This window comes from Terrapene carolina, unplaced genomic scaffold, assembly GCF_002925995.2.
Source record: "Terrapene carolina triunguis isolate 2854851 unplaced genomic scaffold, T_m_triunguis-2.0 Scaffold33356, whole genome shotgun sequence".
NCBI classification, from domain to species: domain Eukaryota; kingdom Metazoa; phylum Chordata; order Testudines; family Emydidae; genus Terrapene; species Terrapene triunguis.
In genome coordinates, this window is record NW_020697707.1 from 3,229,128 (window position 1) to 3,247,693 (window position 18,566).

General features: G+C 39.4%; 1 protein-coding gene across 2 annotated transcripts in view; it reads left to right on the forward strand.

Annotated features, from left to right (window-relative positions):
- The window catches only part of LOC113409438 (protein regulator of cytokinesis 1-like), a 36,228-nt gene extending 20,803 nt beyond the window's left edge, over positions 1 to 15,425 (forward strand). The window contains exons 7-14 of one of the 2 annotated variants that reach the window (XM_026663350.1): positions 2,344 to 2,491; positions 4,698 to 4,834; positions 5,914 to 6,009; positions 7,188 to 7,325; positions 9,122 to 9,211; positions 10,650 to 10,754; positions 13,142 to 13,255; positions 14,457 to 15,425. In XM_026663350.1, the coding sequence (XP_026519135.1) occupies positions 2,344 to 2,491; positions 4,698 to 4,834; positions 5,914 to 6,009; positions 7,188 to 7,325; positions 9,122 to 9,211; positions 10,650 to 10,754; positions 13,142 to 13,255; positions 14,457 to 14,528 (900 nt within the window). In that variant the 3' untranslated portion in view covers positions 14,529 to 15,425. The remainder of the gene's footprint in view (positions 1 to 2,343; positions 2,492 to 4,697; positions 4,835 to 5,913; positions 6,010 to 7,187; positions 7,326 to 9,121; positions 9,212 to 10,649; positions 10,755 to 13,141; positions 13,256 to 14,456) is intronic. The other variant, XM_026663351.1, reaches the window with a different exon arrangement.
- The last annotated feature ends 3,141 nt before the right edge of the window (positions 15,426 to 18,566 follow it).

Below are 18,566 nucleotides of genomic sequence, written 5' to 3' on the forward strand. Positions count from 1 at the left end.
CCTTGCCTTGTCACAGTGCTCACCAGGCATCACAAGCTGTTTAGTTTAGTGTGCAATAGCTCATTCAGGATATGTTGGTCTGTACTTGACCATTAGTTGAATCTTGAAATCCCGTGTCAGTTTTTGTAACAGCTAATGTTATTAAGACCTTGAGTGGTGGGGAGATCACTTAATCAAAACCCTGGATGTTGCCTAAATGTTAAACAAATGTTTCTGGTGGTGGTAAGTGTTCTCTGAATAGAAATTAAGTAGATACCCATAGGGCATCTTGGATTCAAAGAGGGCATCACTTTCTTCTGGAGGCAGAAACATGTCTCTGGATTATTATTATTATATGGAGATATACCTATCTCATAGAACTGGAAGGGAGTCCAGTCCCCTGCCTTCACAGCAGGATCAAGTACCATCCCTGACAGATTTTTGCCCCAGATCCCTAAATGGCCCCCTCAAGGATTGAACTCACAACCTTGGGTTTAGCAGGCCAATGCTCAAACCACTGAGTATATAATATAACATATATGGATTCCTGGGATTAAGGGATCAGAGAACATAATGGAAGAACAGTACAAATTATGTAGAGAAATCTATTAAATCTATTAAGCCATACTAATTTTTCTTTTATTCTGAAGTGCAGTTATACTCTGAAAATTAACAGATGTCATTAGGCTCTTACTCTTTTATCCTATTTCCATGTCTTTTATAATCAATGCGCTCAATTTACTATTTAAGCTTACATTTATTTTAACTGGCAGCATGACAAGGGGCCTGTGATCAGCATCAGAATTTAGCTAATTTAATTGATGATGCAAGAGGTAAACGGGAACATGTCTTATTCTTCTATGGCTGCATGGACTGTCTACTAAGAGACTCTCCTCTCAGTATGTAAATATAAGACAAGTGCCACTTTTATGACTGGAAATGCAATATCTAAATCCCATTCATTCAGTTTATGGAGCAACTCCCGCTCCTCTTACTCAGGCCAGTAGTCTAGTTAGTTTATTATAACCAAAATACCACATAAAGCAGAATTCTTTCTCAATTCTTCCTCAATTTGGTTGCTTAAACTTCAGTTATAGCCCCTAGAAGGCTTCAACCAGGTCAAGACCCTGTTGTGCAAATTGACCCATGTGATTGGATAGAAGCTTCTTATTAAAAGTGGAAGCTGTGGTGTCAGTATTTCAGGAAATCAGGCCACTTAAGTCTAACATTAGGCACACAAATTTGAACACATTCTAGTGGACAGTGAAATATTTAAAACAGCATTAGACTGCATCAGAGCAAATGCAGAGAAAACTAAATCACACTGGGAGGAAACCTGAAGGCTCTGAATAAAGTGTTTGCGCCACTCCCTGTTACAATCTATAGGCAGCAGAGGTTGATGGAGTTCTCGGTCCAGGACAATTAAATTGCTCTAATGTCATATTCAAAGTGCAAATACCACAAGAGGCCAAAAATCTTGGTCAGTGACTCTTTGCATGAATCTCTTGATGCATCAAAAAAGCACCAAATGTTAATTGTAAGCAATACAAGTTGTGAGTCAAGAGAACTAGATGTCATTAGCAGGAAGTCTGGCTCTATGAACCAATAAAGACCAGATTATAGGCAATGCTAACTTGTCAAAGACATGGCAACAAGGCTCCAATGTTAATCCTGCCATATATTCAGAGTTCTAAACTCTGCTAGAGTAAAGTAATAACCAGAGCAGGAAGAGTTGCAGCTAACCCAGTGGCTCCCCTCTTAAGAGCTTACTTGGTTCAGGATAATTTTAGACCTGGTGACCCCTTTACCTGGTAACTCTCAGCAGTCCATGCCTCGCTGTAATAATGTAAGTACTGCTCTAGGAGGCTTAGTTTACGTAGATATTGGAGAGAGTAACTTTTACCTCATTTGTGCTCTGCTGTATCTATTAAGAGATTCTCGTTTAGTATGTTTCAAGCAGTCCAGTAATCAATGCCTCATGTCACCAAAGCTTTATGGCCTCTGTCTGTTGATGTGACGAAACCATGCCTCCCACTTGACTGACTGGGTGTAGACACTTGCCTGAACTTGATTACTATTTCAAGTTTGTCCTATTTTAGCCATTCACATTCTTTCTGCATCTAATACTGACTTTATTAGGTTATTTTATTTTCCTTTTAACTTGATAAGTGTATTGCTAATCACTATACTGCCATATACTACAGTAGTTTCCAGAACACTAAAGGCTCAAAGGCTGTGCTGCTGCTATGTTAAAACAAACAGCGTGACACTATCCTATGAGTAAGAGTGCTAAGAATGTTATGAAGATGCATTGTTGGCCTTAATGCAATGTATTACATTATTTTAAATAACTTTCTCCACTAGTGGGAAGAAGAGCTGCTGCGTCTGGAGGAACTGAAGAAAGAAAACTTGAAGGGAGTGATTGGAAAAGTCAGACAGGAGCTTGACCTTTACTGGGGAAAATGTTTGTATAGCACAGAACAGAAATCAGCCTTTCATCCATATTATGATGGTAAATCTTCACTCCGACCTGCCACTCTTCCATTTCATGTGCAAGGATTGATTGATATAGACTTGAAGGCCAGAATGGACTATCATGATCATCTAGTGTGACCTCTTGCATATTGCAGGGCACAGAACCTTACCCACCCATTTCTGTAATAGCCCCAAACTTCTGGCAAGTTACTTAAGTCCTCAAATCGTGATTTAAAGAATTCAAGTTACAGAGAATCCACCATTTACACTAGTTCAAACCAGCAAGTGACCCATGCTGCAGAGGAAGGCGAAAAATCCTGAGGGTTGCTGCCAGTCTGACCTGAGGAAAAATTCCTTCCCAACCCCAAATATGGTGATTAGTTAGACCTAAGCATGTAGATGAGACCCACCAGACAGACATCCGGGACTTAATTCAGAGACCATCCCATCTTTGCCCGTTGGAGATATTTGCCAATAGCTGTCACAGATGGGCCGTATGCCATTGTAGGCAACCTCCTCTATACCATCCTCTCCATAAAAGTATCAAGCTCAATCTTGAAACAAGTTAGGTTTTTTTGCCCCACTACCCCCCTTCAAAGGCTTTTACAGGACTTCCCTCCTCTGATGGTTAGGAACCTTCATCTAATTTCAAGCCTAAACTTGTTGATGGCCAGTTTATATCCATTTCTTCTAGTTCCGACATTGGCCCTTAACTTAAATAACACCTCTCCTACCTGGTGTTTATCCCTCTGATGCATCTATAGTGAGCAATCATATTTACCCTTAGCCTTTGTTTTATTAGGCTAAATAGCTCCTTAAGCTTCCACTTGTAAGATAGGTTTTTCCATTCCTCGGATCATCCTAGTAGCCCTTCTCTGCACCTGTTTCAGTTTGAATTAATCTTTCTTAAACGTGGGAGACCAGAATTGCACATAGTATTCCGGATGAGGTCTCACCAGTGCCTTGTTCAATGGTAATACACTCCCCTATCTCTACTGGAAATACCTTGCGTGATGCATCCTATGATTGCATTAGCCTTTTTCATGGCTGCATCACATTGCTTGTAGTCCTCTTGTGATAGACCAACCAGTGCTGGAGAAATTTTTATAGTAGGGGTGCTGAGAGCCCTTGAACCAAACTGTAAACCCTGTATATAATGGAAACCACTTCAAGCCAGGGGGTGTGGCAGCACCCCTAGTTCCAGCACCTATGGATAGACCAGGGGTCAGCAACCTTTCAGAAGTGGTGTGCCGAGTCTTCATTTACTCACTCTAATTTAAGGTTTTGCGTGCCAGTAATACATTTTAACGTTTTAAGAAGGTCTCTTTCTATGTCTATAATATATAACTAAACTATTGTTGTATGCAAAGTAAATAAATTTTTTTTAAATGTTTAAGAAGCTTCATTTAAAATTAAATTAAAATGCAGAGCCCCCCCGGACCAAGGGCCAGGACCTGGGCAGTGTGAGTGCCACTGAAAATCAGTTCGCGTGCCGCCTTCGGCACACGTGCCATAGGTTGCCTACCCCTGGGATAGACCAATATATCCAAGACTTCCTCTGCTTCCTCTGTCATTTCCAACTGATATGTCCATAGATTATGGCAAAAATTCTTGTGGTTAGTCCCTAAGTGTATGACCTTGCATTAGTAAATTTCATTTACTCCAGATTTGCCTAGAACAGTGGCCGTGTACCATTAGCCATTTTATCAGCTGGTTTCCCTATGTCTTTCTTTTTTTATATACATGAAAGAAATGTTCAGTGATGGCTGTTTATTAAATAGTGTATTTCCCCAAACCAACCAGAATAAGTGTCTTCATACTCTAGTTTTATAAGCCGTATTACTCCAGAGTTCACTATAACAAGCAGATGGGGTGCTAGGGATTGTATCCTCATTGACTAGTTGGAAAACAGCAAAAAAACAATGCAGGATAGCCCTGAAACAATGGACTTTTGGAATTAAAACATCCTATTTATTGGGGAGGGAGGAGCTACTTGGAACTGGACCTAGAGTCACAGACCTTGGCAGGGTTTTGGATTAGCAACAAAACCAGGAAAGTTATGCTAGGTAAATCCTTAAAGGGTTCACTTAAATGCATTACTAAATTACTTACATTACTTAAATTACTAGAGCTTTGAAGTCCACTATGCAACTAGTATTGAAAAGCTCAAACCACATGTGAGTAACTTTGCAGAAATATGTTATACCACAAATAATGAATAAACTAAATTTTTTCAAATCCAGATAACTTTACAGAAGATTTGTTGAACCAACATGATGAGGAAGTTATGAAAATGAAACTCCTTTATGAGAAAAACAAGGCTTTATATGATGGCATTGCTAAATGGGAAGCTACCTGGAAACAGTTCATGGAGTTGGAGGTACCAGTTACTGAAAATTAGTTTACACCAAGGCCTTGCTTGAGCAAGGGTAGTGATGCCACTAAGTGGAAGAATTGTGTACTGCAACTTAAATCGATGGGGCACAATGTCTAAAGAGCAGTGGGCTGATGATAAACAACATCAGCAGAAAAAGGCTGTTGGGTTGGGGAAAAGGCTATTGGGGTTGGAAAATCAGGTCAAGTAAATGTACAAAAACTGAACAGCTACAAAAGTGACTGCTCATAATAATTTTCAGAGGGAGTCTTAAGTAGAATTCCCATTAAAGATGGGCAATCTTTGGGGATAGCATTCTACTTAGTTTTAGAGATTTAGCTTTTGACTTCACGATATCAAAATAACCCCAGTGGTATGTCAGTTGTAGGTCCTATTTATCCATGCTAAACTTAAGGGAAGCTGGATGACATGTCAGTGTTTGACACATGTCAACATTTGTTCCAAGTGCAAGTTGGTATCTAAAGCATTTTGGGTGTTAGTTTTACAAGACCCTGTTTAGGAGTGTTGTCAGCACATGTTTTTGGCAAATAACTAATCTGAGAAATCTTAATTGTTTCATGGTGCACTTAAGAATCTTTCTTCATTACACTGAATATATTTTAATTTTTTTCCCAAAGAGGGCAAGTGCTGTCAATTAATATTGCTATTCAAAGACCTTTTCTCCTTTAATTTTTCTCTTATGACTCATTGAGGCTGCCTGTTGCCACTTACAGCCATCTGGGCTCGAACAATTTCCAAGCACCCTTGTCTCATGTTGATGTAAATACTGTGTGTTAGTGCTGAGGAAATAGCTTTCATTCTTTTGTAACAGACTAAATGATGACTCACAAGTCATCATTGATGATCTCTTCAGAGAAAGGAGATATTTTGCTAATCATTCCTGAAATAATGGATTGAATAAGTGAAACTTCCCTGGCATTGAGTACAAAATAGCCTGTTTTGTGGGAAATGTAATGAATTATATTACTACTTGGTGTTGCTCCTGAAGGCCCTTTGCCATTCTGGAAGGGGAAAAAAAAGGCTTGACTTATATGTTCACATTTCAATACATTTATTTTGTTCAGAAAAAATCCACAAATCCAAACAGATTAGTTAACAGAGGTGGCACTCTACTGAAAGAAGAGAGAGAACGCTCGAAGATCCACAAGTTGTTAACAAAGGTAAGCCCTACACAGCTAGCATGTATGCACTCTTGAAATTAAGAGTTAAAATTCAGTCGTTTCAATACAATATAGGCAAACTTGTCTGAGTTGATGGAACATAATATGCTATTGTTATAGTTCTCTCTTAGTAGGCTGGATGCTGAGTCAGTTCATTTGTCATGTGATAGATCTGATTTCCATAACACTCCAGAAATTCTTATGCTTAAGGGATAGAAACTGAACTAAATACAATTCCTTCTAATGATGTTGATCCACTTTTGTGGTGATGGTCACCCTTAAACATACTTAAGTGTGAACAAACTTTAGTATTTAATGCTTAGACACTCTTTTTAGATGCTAAAAAGAACCCCACTCAGCAGCCTACAAGGGAGTGTCAGCCTTCAAGCTGTAAACTGCCTGCACAATACTAAACGCCTGTTCAAGGAGTCAATATGGGTGTCAATGAAATGTCACTTTGCTGGGTAACACTTTGTAAAACATCTATCCTGAACTACTGAAACTTATGATGCTCATCCTCAGTCTGTCTGATATGCAGCAGCTAAATTCATGCTCTGGCAATGTCCAATCCTTCATTTACCTTGAATGGTTCCAAGTCTTTCTCCACCTCATATTTCTTGGTGTTTTTTTTTTTTTTTGCTAGCACAATATAAGGCAAATGAAAAGGCCTGGAACTGTGCTTTTAGCCTCACAGTGAGGCAGGACTTGAAATACTTTAAAAGGATATAGTCAGCATGTTTTTGAGTATTACACCTACTAGTTCTACAAGCAGTACCTAACATTAATATAATTAAAATAGTTGAGAAAAATCTGTTCAGTTTTTTTCAATTGTTAAGCATTTGAACAAAACTAAACAGTACTGCGCTTGCTTAAATGTCTGTCAATTTGTAGTTTTACAATCACTACTATTTTAGAAGTATTTCTCTTTCCACCTGCTGTGTGGCAGTTGCACATAATTATATAGGTATATACCACACAGCAGGTGGAAAGAAAAATACTTCTAAAATAGTAGTGATTGTAAAACTATCAATTGACAGTTTTAAGCAAGTGCAGTACCTGAAGGAACCTGTTTCTACCTCTCTGAAACTAACCAGTCCTCAAGCTGACTGTCCTAAGCTGGTCAAATGGATAGTGAAATACAGACAAACTACCTTTTTTTTTTTCATTTGCAAACTTAGTTGGGAGAAGATCTGAAAAGGAGCATTGAAAGCTGGGAAAAAGAACAAGGCTGCAACTTCCTGATCAAGGGTCAAAGGTTCCTGGACTACATGGCAAATCAGTGGGAACAGCACAAACTTAAAAAGGAACAAGAGAGAGTGAGTTTGTTTTTTCTTAAAAGTAGACAAGGGATTGGTGTTACGGTACAGTAGAACCTCAGCATTAGAGTTATGAACTGACACCAGAGTTATGAACTGACAGGTCAACCACACACCTCATTTGGAACCAGAAGTATGCAATCAGGCAGCAGCAGAGACTAAAAAAGCACCAATACACTACAGTACTGTGATAAATGTAAATTACTAAAAAGCTGTAGGGAAAGGTTTTTTTTTTTTTTTTAAGGTTTGAAAAGGTAAGGAAACTGTTTCTGTGCTTGTTTCATTTAAATAGAGTTAAAAGCAGCATTTTTCTTCTGCATAAGTAAAATTTCAAAGCTATATTTAGTCAATGTTCCTTTGTAAACTTTTGAAAGAATAACCATAACGTTTTGTTCAGAGTTATAATCTCCATTCCCGAGGTGTTCATAACTCTGAGGTTCTACTGTATTTTCAATTAATTTTAACATAATTCGTCATACTGGCTATCTCCAAAGACCTGGCCTTCATGAAGTAATAAATGATGGAGGGGCTTTGGTGGGGTAACATCTAGCCAAATACAGTGTGTCAGGCAAACATCTGTGTGAATAGCATGTTGTTGGTGCTGTTAGAATACAAATTATGCACGCCGTCGCACCCTTGAATGTTTAATTTAGATTTCTTGATGGGAAATGTGGACCCTAGGGTACTGGGAGTTTCTGCTGCCACCCTGTTGGCTTCAGACCAACAGGTTATTTGAGAAGCCCCTTGTTTAACTGTGCAGCAGCTTTGTAATCAACTGCTGTTAAGGGGTTCAAGTCATTGATGAATGTGATCCAACTGTTAAGTGAAGAATTAGGGTAGGATTTTCAAGAGCTCTTCTCTCATTGAAGTCAATCACATGCCTTATTGCCTCAGCTGATTTGCCAACATGCCTAGCAGCAGTCTGGGGTAGCCAGCTTACAAACAGCTATAGCAACCAGCTTCTGGACCAACGTGGCCTCCTTCATATGGGTTTCCTGACTATGGAGGAACAGGGAAAGCTGCTCCAAGCTCTAGAAATGTCACTTTATTCACATGAAAGTTCTGCACGCACTGCTGGTCATTCCAGGTCTGTGATCCCAACAGTCGTTTTTTGTGGCTGTAATGCAGAAGCACCAGTCTACATAGGGGGCATCAACGGATATATTGAGAGTCACGAGCAGCACTAGCCAATTGGATTCTGCCACATTTGTATTGTCATCCTCTACCAGGTGCATTTGGTGGGTCTGAAAATGCTATGTCCACCAGCATCCAATGGATGCTTCCTGACAGGAGTGAGAGCGCAAGCAAGACACGTTTTTCAAATAGTGCCTCATTTTCATGTTGCTGGCTCCAGTTGCTGAGTGTGTGCACAGCCAAAAAATGCTCAGCTGGATGTGGTAGTGTGCTGCAATAACTTCTAGTAGTACCACATGGGATGGACAGTCAAGTTTTTTCCATAGTGCACCATGAACCAAGGGCCAGAGCAGCGACAGCTGGGGAAGGCGCTAAGAAGCCTGAGTGAGGCTGGTTTGACTTGGCTCTGTATAGTGCATTGTGGGTGTGTGACTGTGCATGTGTGTTCAGATTCTCAGAAATTATAAACCAAGGGTGAGTAATCAACGTGGGTACTTCAGGTCAGGCTCAGAAACATCGAGCCGATGGGGTCAAGTCCCACAGACTTGTGCTGACATTACTGTGTAGACATAGTCAAGTCATAATTGGAAAATTTTAGTGAGTTAGTACACTCCTTTAATATACCTACCAGTGAAATAAAATTCAAGTGTTTTGTATTGCAGTTGACGAAGAAGGAAGATTCTGCAGTTCTGAAAACACCCATGAAAAGGCATGCTGGCTCAACCACTCAAACTCCCCTTAAGACAAGGAAGGTAAGTATATGGTCTTTTGAAACATACAGTAGAATCTCAGAGTTACAAACACCAGAGTTACGAACTGAGCAATCAACCATGTACCTCATTTGGAACCAGAAGTGCACAATCAGATAGCAGCAGAGACCAGAAAAAGCAAATACAGTACAGTACTGTGTTAAACATAAACTACTTTAACAAAAGGGGGGAGTGGGGTTAAAAAAATATTTGACAAAGTAAGGAAACTGTTTCTGTGCTTGTTTCATTTAAATTAAAAGCAGCATTTTTTTCTGCATAGTAAAGTTTCAAAGTTGTATTAAGTCACTGTTCAGTTGTAAACTTTTAAAAGAACAAACATAAGATTTTGTTCAGAGTTACGAACATTTCAGAGTTACAAACAACCTCCATTCCTGAGATGTTGGTAACTCTGAGCAAAATCTTATGCTTGTTCTTTTAAAAGTTTACAACTGAACAGTGACTTAATACAACTTTGAAACTTTACTATGCAGAAAAAAATGCTGCTTTTAATTTAAATGAAACAAGCACAAACAGTTTCCGTACCGTGTCAAATCTGAGGTTCTACATTATAGAGACAATGACAAATATCCATAGGGAAAAGGGTATTATGGATTTCCCTTTTCCTGGCTTCTGCCATTAATATTTCATGCAAGTAACTTCTAGGTCAGTTCTGAATCAAATCGCCTTACGTCAGCTGGTGCTCTCCCAGACAATTGTCATTTGTCTCCTTGCTTTTTCAGAAAGATGAAGGGAAAAGGCACTGGCTCAAACTTTTTTCTAGTTGTTGTTAAAATTGGTATATTCTGTTGTAATTATAGATACCATTGTAATCGATGCTTAATTTTAAAAAGCTGCAAAAGTATTTGAAAATGTGAGTAGGACTGCATCATTCGTGGAGGGAAATCCTAAGAATTCATTCCTACTCCTTAATTAGGAGATAAAAATGAGTTTGAAAAAGTCTCTGTAAAACTGAGACCCTATTCCTAGGGGACAATTGGAGTTCAGTCTTAGCAACTTTGAACCATCATATATTACTGTTTTCTTCTGATATCTGTGCCAGCTTTGGAGTGCTATGGGAAAGTGAGATTCATTGCTTTGTTGGGGATGAGGGAGCTAGAAAAGGGACAGATTTACTGGAGACCTTCAAGTTGTTGGCAGGATTGGTGGTTTAAAGAAGCAAAACTACGCAAACTTAATATAGTCTAGGTTTGAAATGGCAGGAAGCCAGTAATGGATTGGGCATCAGGCATAGCTTCTCTGGAGAAAAGCTGTACAGCAGTTCTGTATTTAAACAAAACTTGGCATACCTTCTAGAAACTAGTCTGAAATGTTTTGTCACCTCATAGATGCTGCTGGAATTAAAGGTCAGCATGCCCTTTACTAGCCTAACTTTTGTGTATTTAATGTTAGAAATCTGAAGCGTCTCATTTTTAACCTTTAGTTACATGGAGTCTCAAATTTAACTGTGCTGCGGGCAGCCAGCTGTATCAGTCTGACCACAACGGGTACTGCAGCTGTTGCCAGAACACCCATTCCAGTTTGTAAGGTGAGTTAAGCTCCTGGATTGATTCTACTGTAGTTATTGTCAATAATAAAAGCCCTTCTTGTGGGCCCAGAATAAATGGTACTATCCCTATTTTTATGCAGGGCTCAAGCCCTGAACATTTGTATATGTGTACACATACATAAAACTTGAATATGAACTACAAAGGTTTGACTGAACTTATTTTTCCACTTTAACAACCATGTAATTTTTCTGGCAAAAGTGTTCGGTGTTTATAAAGCCATACTAGAAACAAACTGCTATTCAGTTAAACCTCAACTTTCACTCTGTTAAAGTGGAGACTACAAATGTTTGGTAAATGGTTATGAAAACCTCCAGTTCACCTTTAAATTGACTTGTGTTGAAGTTCCAGCATTTACTGTCTTCTTATACCCTTTCTTTCCTTTGTCTTGTAACTTGCACACAAGCAAGATTTAATCTGTGCTGTCAAAGAAAAGCACTCTCTATGACTAGTGAGAAAAATAATTCCAGGGGGAAATGTTCCATGGTATGAGTTGTCAGAACCAACCTGGTCAGTTGTCATTTGTCTAATTGCTGGATGGGTGACTTCACATCACATTTCAAGGACCTATTCAGGGCACATTCCATTGCATGTAACCATCAATCTTCCACATGTAAGTTCTTTGAAAAGTACAAATGAAAACGTTTTCTCTCAACCAAGCACACTAGTGGTAGTATTGCGTAGGAGTGTTGGACTTAATATCTTATATAAAAGTTCATTTCTATGGGAGGCGCAATAAGCAACACATCCATTTTTTTTCAACAAGTGAGGGAGCAATAGGTCAAACTTGACAGTACTTCTTCAAATAGAATGGTTCAGTTTTTTAGTTTCACTACTTTAACTTATCAAACTGGCTTCCAGTGCTCTAGAATGCTACCAGTGTGACTGTCTGCACATGTAGAGGAAGCAGAGTTCTCTATTCTCCTCTCCAGTCTTCTGGGACTTGAGGTTATAAAAATATTGAAGTTGGGGATATAGAAGTAACCACATCCGTTCTTGGACCAGGACAAGTGGATGTTTCTTCCAAACTTCTTGATTTTCCCAGAAGGACTTAAATATTCTAATGGAAACTTTCAGGCCACAAAGCCAGAATCCAAGTGTATTCCTTACAGAATTATAAACTTAAAGAAAATCTTTCTGTATTATCAACTCTTAACAGGCAAAATATAGACTTTAAAAGACTAATATTTGTGATGAACGAGTTGAGATTAATTGGAAAATAGAAAACTTTTTTTTTTTCCCTTTTTGGAGTTAAAAATTGACCACCTTTTTCCTCATCCTTAGCCAGCACTCAATCCCAAATTCTAGTATGTGGAGCAGCTGCTGTGAGGGTCCCTGGGAAAAAATATGAATTCATATTTTACGCTACAAGTTAATTGTCAAGATCAATGAATACCTCCATTATGAGAAAAATTACAGATAAGGAAACTAGCTCTTAATGCTAACGTTAATACAGGCTTTGATCTTAAACATTAATGGCTATCAGGCAGCTGCTTTTGGTCAAATTGAAGTGGACTGGTTGTCAAGAGGATTATTGAATAAGCTGACTGAACTTTCTAGCACTTCCTGCTTATAGTCGTATTAATGGGAGCAGCATGGTTAAAGCCCCTTCATTGGGTAAGAATTGATAAAAGTCAAACCCTTACTGCAGTATAAGGGAATGTAACACCAAAGATCTGAGTCACCCATGCCACTTCATAGATGCATGTTTTACAAGTTTCATTATGAATGCATATAAAAGGAGAGAGGAAGGATGGCCTTTATGGTTAAAACACTGAAATGTCTCAACCTGGATTCAATTCCTAGATCTGTTGCAGACTTCTTCTGTGACCTAGGGCAAGTTACTTAATCACTTTGCCTCGATTGTCATCTGTAAAATGGGGTCAAGTATCAGAGGGGTAGCCGTGTTAGTCTGGATCTGTAAAAAGCGACAAAGAGTCCTGTGGCACCTTATAGACTAACAGAAGTATTGGAGCATAACCTTTCGTGGGTGAATACCCACTTTGTCAGACGCATGTGGTGGAAATTTCCAGAGGCAGGTATAAATATGTAGGCAAGAATCAGTCTTCTGTTAGTCTATAAGAATCTACACTGATTCTTGCCTGCGTATTTATACCTGCTTTTGTAAAATGGGGGTGTTTTCTAAAATAGGGATATTAGTGACATAAAGGCCAGTTACAAAAGTTTAAATTAGGCTAGTTTTTGCTCCGAATTATGAATGTGTATTTAATGATAAAAAGTAAGTGAGCGGATTCTCCACCTGATGATTCTACATCTTCTTGGTCAGAGATCTGGTACTTTTTAATCAAGGTTGTACGTAATCTGTAGTAGAAAAGCTCACTACACATAATGACATTACATTTTGCAGACACCATCTAAAAGCACACCACCAGATTCCCTGCAGCCAGCACGATTACAAGAGGGCAAAGAAAACCAGCAACCCAGCAAATCAAACAATCAATTCAGCTATTTAGACTTCACGGTATGTCTTATTTTTGTCTAGTGACTTAAATATAGTCTAATTTTAGAGAGGTGAGTAGAAAACTGACTAGATTTGGATGAGATTAGGTGGTGGGCATATAGCAAACTGCACTCTTAGATATTTTAAACTTATCCAAGGGACAGGAAACTAAATTCTCAAATTCTATGCCACTTTGAGGAATCTAACAAATTCCGTTTTAAAGATATTGTCCAGAGAACTCTCAGTTCAGGGTTACCCAATAGATATTGAGAGTAGGGGGGTCCAGATTCCACAGCTAATCGAGGACTAACCAGGGAGTAAGGAGTAACAGGAAGCTGGACAGAAAGGGTAGCTATAGATAGGAACTTTGACAGTATGGAACTTCTGGAGCAGGGGATTTACGGATTTATTTTATTATCTGTCTTCATATCTCAAACATGGGTTTTGTTAAGATGTCTTTCTGGTGAAAACTAAAATCTGAGCAGCATGAGGGAAATGTAATGACTTCCAAGGTTTTGGCTTATTTAGGGGATAACAAATGCATTTCAGTTCAGAAAATACACTGAAATTGAGTCCTGGAAGCAAGGCAGCAACAATTGAGCTCACTAATCAGAAAATGGGTTTGGTGGAGGGATGTTACTGTTAGCTCTAGTGAATAGACTGGGCTGTGTTAGTAGTGGGATGGAAAACAAGCAGTAATGCTGTTGTGTAAGGCAGTTATTAAATCTTCTTAGGAATATATGGTATTGGTCACCATATCACAAATAGTATTACTGCATCCTCAACTGCAGAGTTGGACAAAAGTCCAGGTCAGAAAAACACAAGGAAAGGATCAAAAGAGGGCACTCTAACTGGATAAGCCACCAACAGGTGATGTTTAACAGCTGTATTAAATCATAAATGAGTAAGTTCTTAAATAAGAACACAAATCAAGGGAAATGGGGGGGGGGTTCGGGGAAATCAGGCTGGGCCCACTTCATTTAAATAACAAAAATACATTCAGTAAAATATTGGTGAAGGGAAGTGAGGTAGGCTAAGTTTGAAAGAAGCATAGACTTCCTTTTGCAAGAGACAACTGAGAAGTATGGTGAAGCAGGAAGATGGGGTTGTCCTACCTAGATCACTTTAATTGGGTGAGTGTACCACTGAGTGTGCTGTGATTATATAGTAATGTTGTCTTGTTACTACTTAATCTACCTAACAATTTCTTAAATATTTTCAGAAAGATCTTTCAAAGAAAACTAGCAATACCAGTGGGATTTTCAACTCTACAGTAAATGAGAACAGATATTAAGGAACCTGCTGCTGCACCCTCTGAAATGCCGGGGTAACTCATTCTTTTGTGGCACTTGAGCTCTTTTAACTATTTTCATAGACGGGAGAGAAGACGACTTACACTGTACCCTTGATGCCAGTGCCTTGACTAACTCCGGATATCGAATTGGCACATGCAGCAAGTCGAAAGGATTTATGTGGCACCACAATTGTACCTTGAACTCTATTTCCTAGCTAGAAAATAAAAATAGAAAGTAGCACTTAAAAGTAACGTGTTGAATTAGTGAAGTCTTTAAAATACTCCAGCCAAACATCTGCAAGTCTTAGGCTACAGTTCAAGTATTTACCTTGTCTTTCTTTAGCGGTGTGGCTGCATGATATTGAACTGGCTCATTTTGTTTTACTGATGAACATTTGTTTTTTTCTAGAGTGCTAACCTAATCCTTTTTTAAAAAAAATATTTATATTCAAGCCTTTGAACTGTCTCAACTCTTTCATGAAGTTCAGATTTGCAGGTTTCATATACTTAATTATTCTGTCTAATTGTTTTAGCCTGTCGCGCAATTAACTCTCAAACCTTGTTGCTTTTTAAGCAAGCCTTGCAGGCAATTATGAAGCAAGGGGAAAAAAAAAAAAAACACACCTTAGTTGAAATGAAGTGATCACAATCCCTAATCATCTGAACTGTTCAATGCAACTTCGTTTACTTTCTCTTTTACTTTATCGTATTAATATCATGTCTTGAACTGAAAATGTACCTTCACATTAGTGAGTAAACCGTCTGAACTGCTTTGAGGAGATCTGGATAATGTTGTGGCTAGAATAAAAACGTGTTTAAATATTTCTTATTGTATATAGTGTGATTGTGAAAAGCAATTGAAATAATAAAAAGATGTGTGTTGTGCTCTTAAATAAAAAGCTGCACTAGTCAAGATGTCTGTTTTCAATGGGATACCACTTCCTGGTTCTGAAGAAAATCTCATGTGTCTACAGTATTTGCAAAACACATTTTGTTGTTTTGTATGCTGTTTTGTAACTCAAAGGGAACAGCTGGCATTCATAAATTAAAAATAGTAATTTGTCTGAGAAGGAGCCATTTCATGGTGCATTAGTAAACTTTAAAAACAAATTTGGAAATTGATCAATATTTAATTTTATTCATGCTGTGAAATTTGTTTTTCTTGAAGTAGAATACTTCAAAAACAACGAGGAGTCGGGTGGCACCTTAAAGACTAACAGATTTATTTGGGCATAAGCTTTTGTGGGTAAAAAACCCCACTTCTTCATATGCATGGAGTGAAAATTACAGATTCAGACAAGGTGGATTTGCTTTAAATACACTATACATTTTTTAAAGTGATTTATTTTGAAAACTTTTCAGATTAGTTTTACAGCTATATCATAATGAAGGATTGTTTGGTTATTTCATTTACCAAAGGTAATTGAAGCGGATAGTTCACCTCCCGATGACTTCATAAATATCTCCAATTCAACATGTTAATCATTAATATTTGGAGGATTTTCTTGCCATGCTGTATTATGAGGAGAACTTCACCAGACAGACATTTTAAATTGTTTTATTTAACTAAAACAACAGCAAACATTTTAACAAAACAAGCATATGAATTTTTGAATTTAGTTAAATATTCAAGTTTTTTAAAATCAGGTTTGTTTTTGTTCAAATTGTTTATATTTAAAAAAAAAACTTAAATAGACTATGTCAGCCAGGTCAACATGAGAAACTTAAAATAATGGCTTCTACAGCTAATTCAGTCGTCTTCACCTTCATTTTCCTGTTTGATCATAATCTGAAAAAGAGAAACAAGGTTTCCTGCTTTTTCAGGTCCCAAACAATTTCTCAATGTGGAATGAATTAGTCCAAAGGAAGAAAATATTCTTTCTACACCGGCAGAAGAAGCTACTGCTGTTAAAAGTGAGATTATCACTTCAACAGTCTCTGAATCCAAGTGCTGAAGTGACTTCCACCAGTTCACTGGTGTGACTTTCTTTAAAACACCATCAGCAAACATATTTCTTGAACGGTTCACCCTTAGCTCTGAAGTTGATTATAGTTGGCATTATGGAGGGATGATTGCTGGATGTCCATGTCCTAGCCAACTCCTCTTCTTCAGCAGTTAAGGTTTGACCCTGGTACCAAGTATTGAGAATATTTGCAAGAAAATGAGCTGGAGATAGTGCTTGTCCCATTCGTTTTTTTAATGCTTGTAATTTAACTGTCACTGCATATTTCTCTTTTTAAGATTTCACTCAGTTCCTTCCAAATTCAACAGCATCAGCAATAAAACAGCTATTTCCCTGCATTTTATTCAAGGCTACAGAAATAGGCTTCAGGGTACTCAGCATGTGTTCAACATTTCTCTTAAGCCCAGTGTTGAGAACTTTGGCTGTGACAGTGCCATCTATTTGTTCACCATTTTGTTCACAAACTGTCATCAGATGAGGCCAGTTCTTGATACAGTGCTCCAAACAGTCCACTACTGAGTTCCATCGCACGTCTTGTGGGAGAGTTAGCTTGGATCCTCCCACTTTTTTCAGAGCAGCTGCTGCAAAAGTGGTTGTTACGGAAGTATTTTGCAATTTCAACAACGTTAGCCTTTATTTCTGGAACACTGAAGTCTTTGGCTAGGAGGTGCATCAAATGAGCACTGTGACCGTATGTTAGCTTGGGGCTCTTCACTCTCTTCTAAATAATTTCTTCTCATCTTGGATATATTTGCAGCATTGTCTATGACCAAGCTGCATACTAGATATTTGAATTTTTTTTTCACGGTTTGTTATAGCTTTTACTGCTACTTCTTGTAAGTATTCTGCTGTGTGTGCATTTCCTGATGTATCAATTGTTTCTGTAAGGAAGACATTCCCTTCTTCTGTTGTCACACAAGCACCTACAACAGGATCATTGTGGACATTGCTCCACCTATCGAGACTCAGGTTAACAATTTCACCCTCTAGACCAGGGGTCGGCAACCCTTCAGCGGTGGTGTGCCGAATCTTCATTTATACACTCTAATTTAAGGCTTCGCGTGCCGGTAATACATTAACGCTTTTTAGAAGGTCTCTCTATAAGTCTATAATATATAACCAAACTACTGTTATATGTAAAGGCTGGCCTGCTGGGACTCCAGGCCCGAAAGCAGGATGAGCAAGGGCTGGAAACCAAGATTGGCAGCTGAGGTGAGTGGAGTAGGTGGCTGGTAGGCCTGAGCAGGGCTGGAAGCCTGGACCCTGTCTGCAAGGGAGCCTCCAACCGGAAGCAAGGTGAGTGGAGCTGCGCGGTAGAGACCCCTGCTGGCCAGGGGCCAGCAGCCAGAACCCCAGAGCAGCAACTGGCTCGCCTGCCGCCACTCTGGGGTTTCTGCCCCCAGCTCCTGCCAGCGGGGGCCCAGCCCGCTGCCAGCCTGGGGTTCCTTTCCCCCCCAGGCCAGCAGCCGGTGCTGAGTTGGACCTGCGGCGCGACCCCAGCTGGCAGGAGCCGGCAGCGGGAACTCCAGAGTGGGGCGGGCTGAGCAGCTCAGCCCGCCGCGGCTCTGGGGTTTTCACCGGCAGCTCCTGCCAGCCGGGGTCTCAGCCCGCTGCCAGCCTGGGGTTCCTTCCCCCCAGGCCAGCAGCAGGTGCTGAGTTGGACCCGCGGCAGGTCCCGCAGGAGCCGGCAGCTGGCAGCGGGAACTCCAGAGTGGCGGCGGGGCTGAGCGGCTCAGCCCACGCCACGTGCCAGGAAAAATTGGCTCGCGAGCCAACTTTGGCACGCGTGCCGTAGGTTGCCGACCCCTGCTCTAGACCTTTTGCACACTGCTCAATTTCTCTTTCATACACTTTATCCAGCAATTTGCCTGTGACATCTGCTCTGTTGGGTGGTCCTAATGACTGAACCATGTTAATGAAGTGTGGGTTCTCAATCATACAGAAAGGACAGTTTGTTGCATAAACAAACTGGGCAATTTTTTCATCAATTACCTCTTTTTCTAATCTGCTGGTTCTTATCACAAACTTATCTATGGTTGATTCTGGATGATGGAGGTTTTTTGTTTTTTTTTTG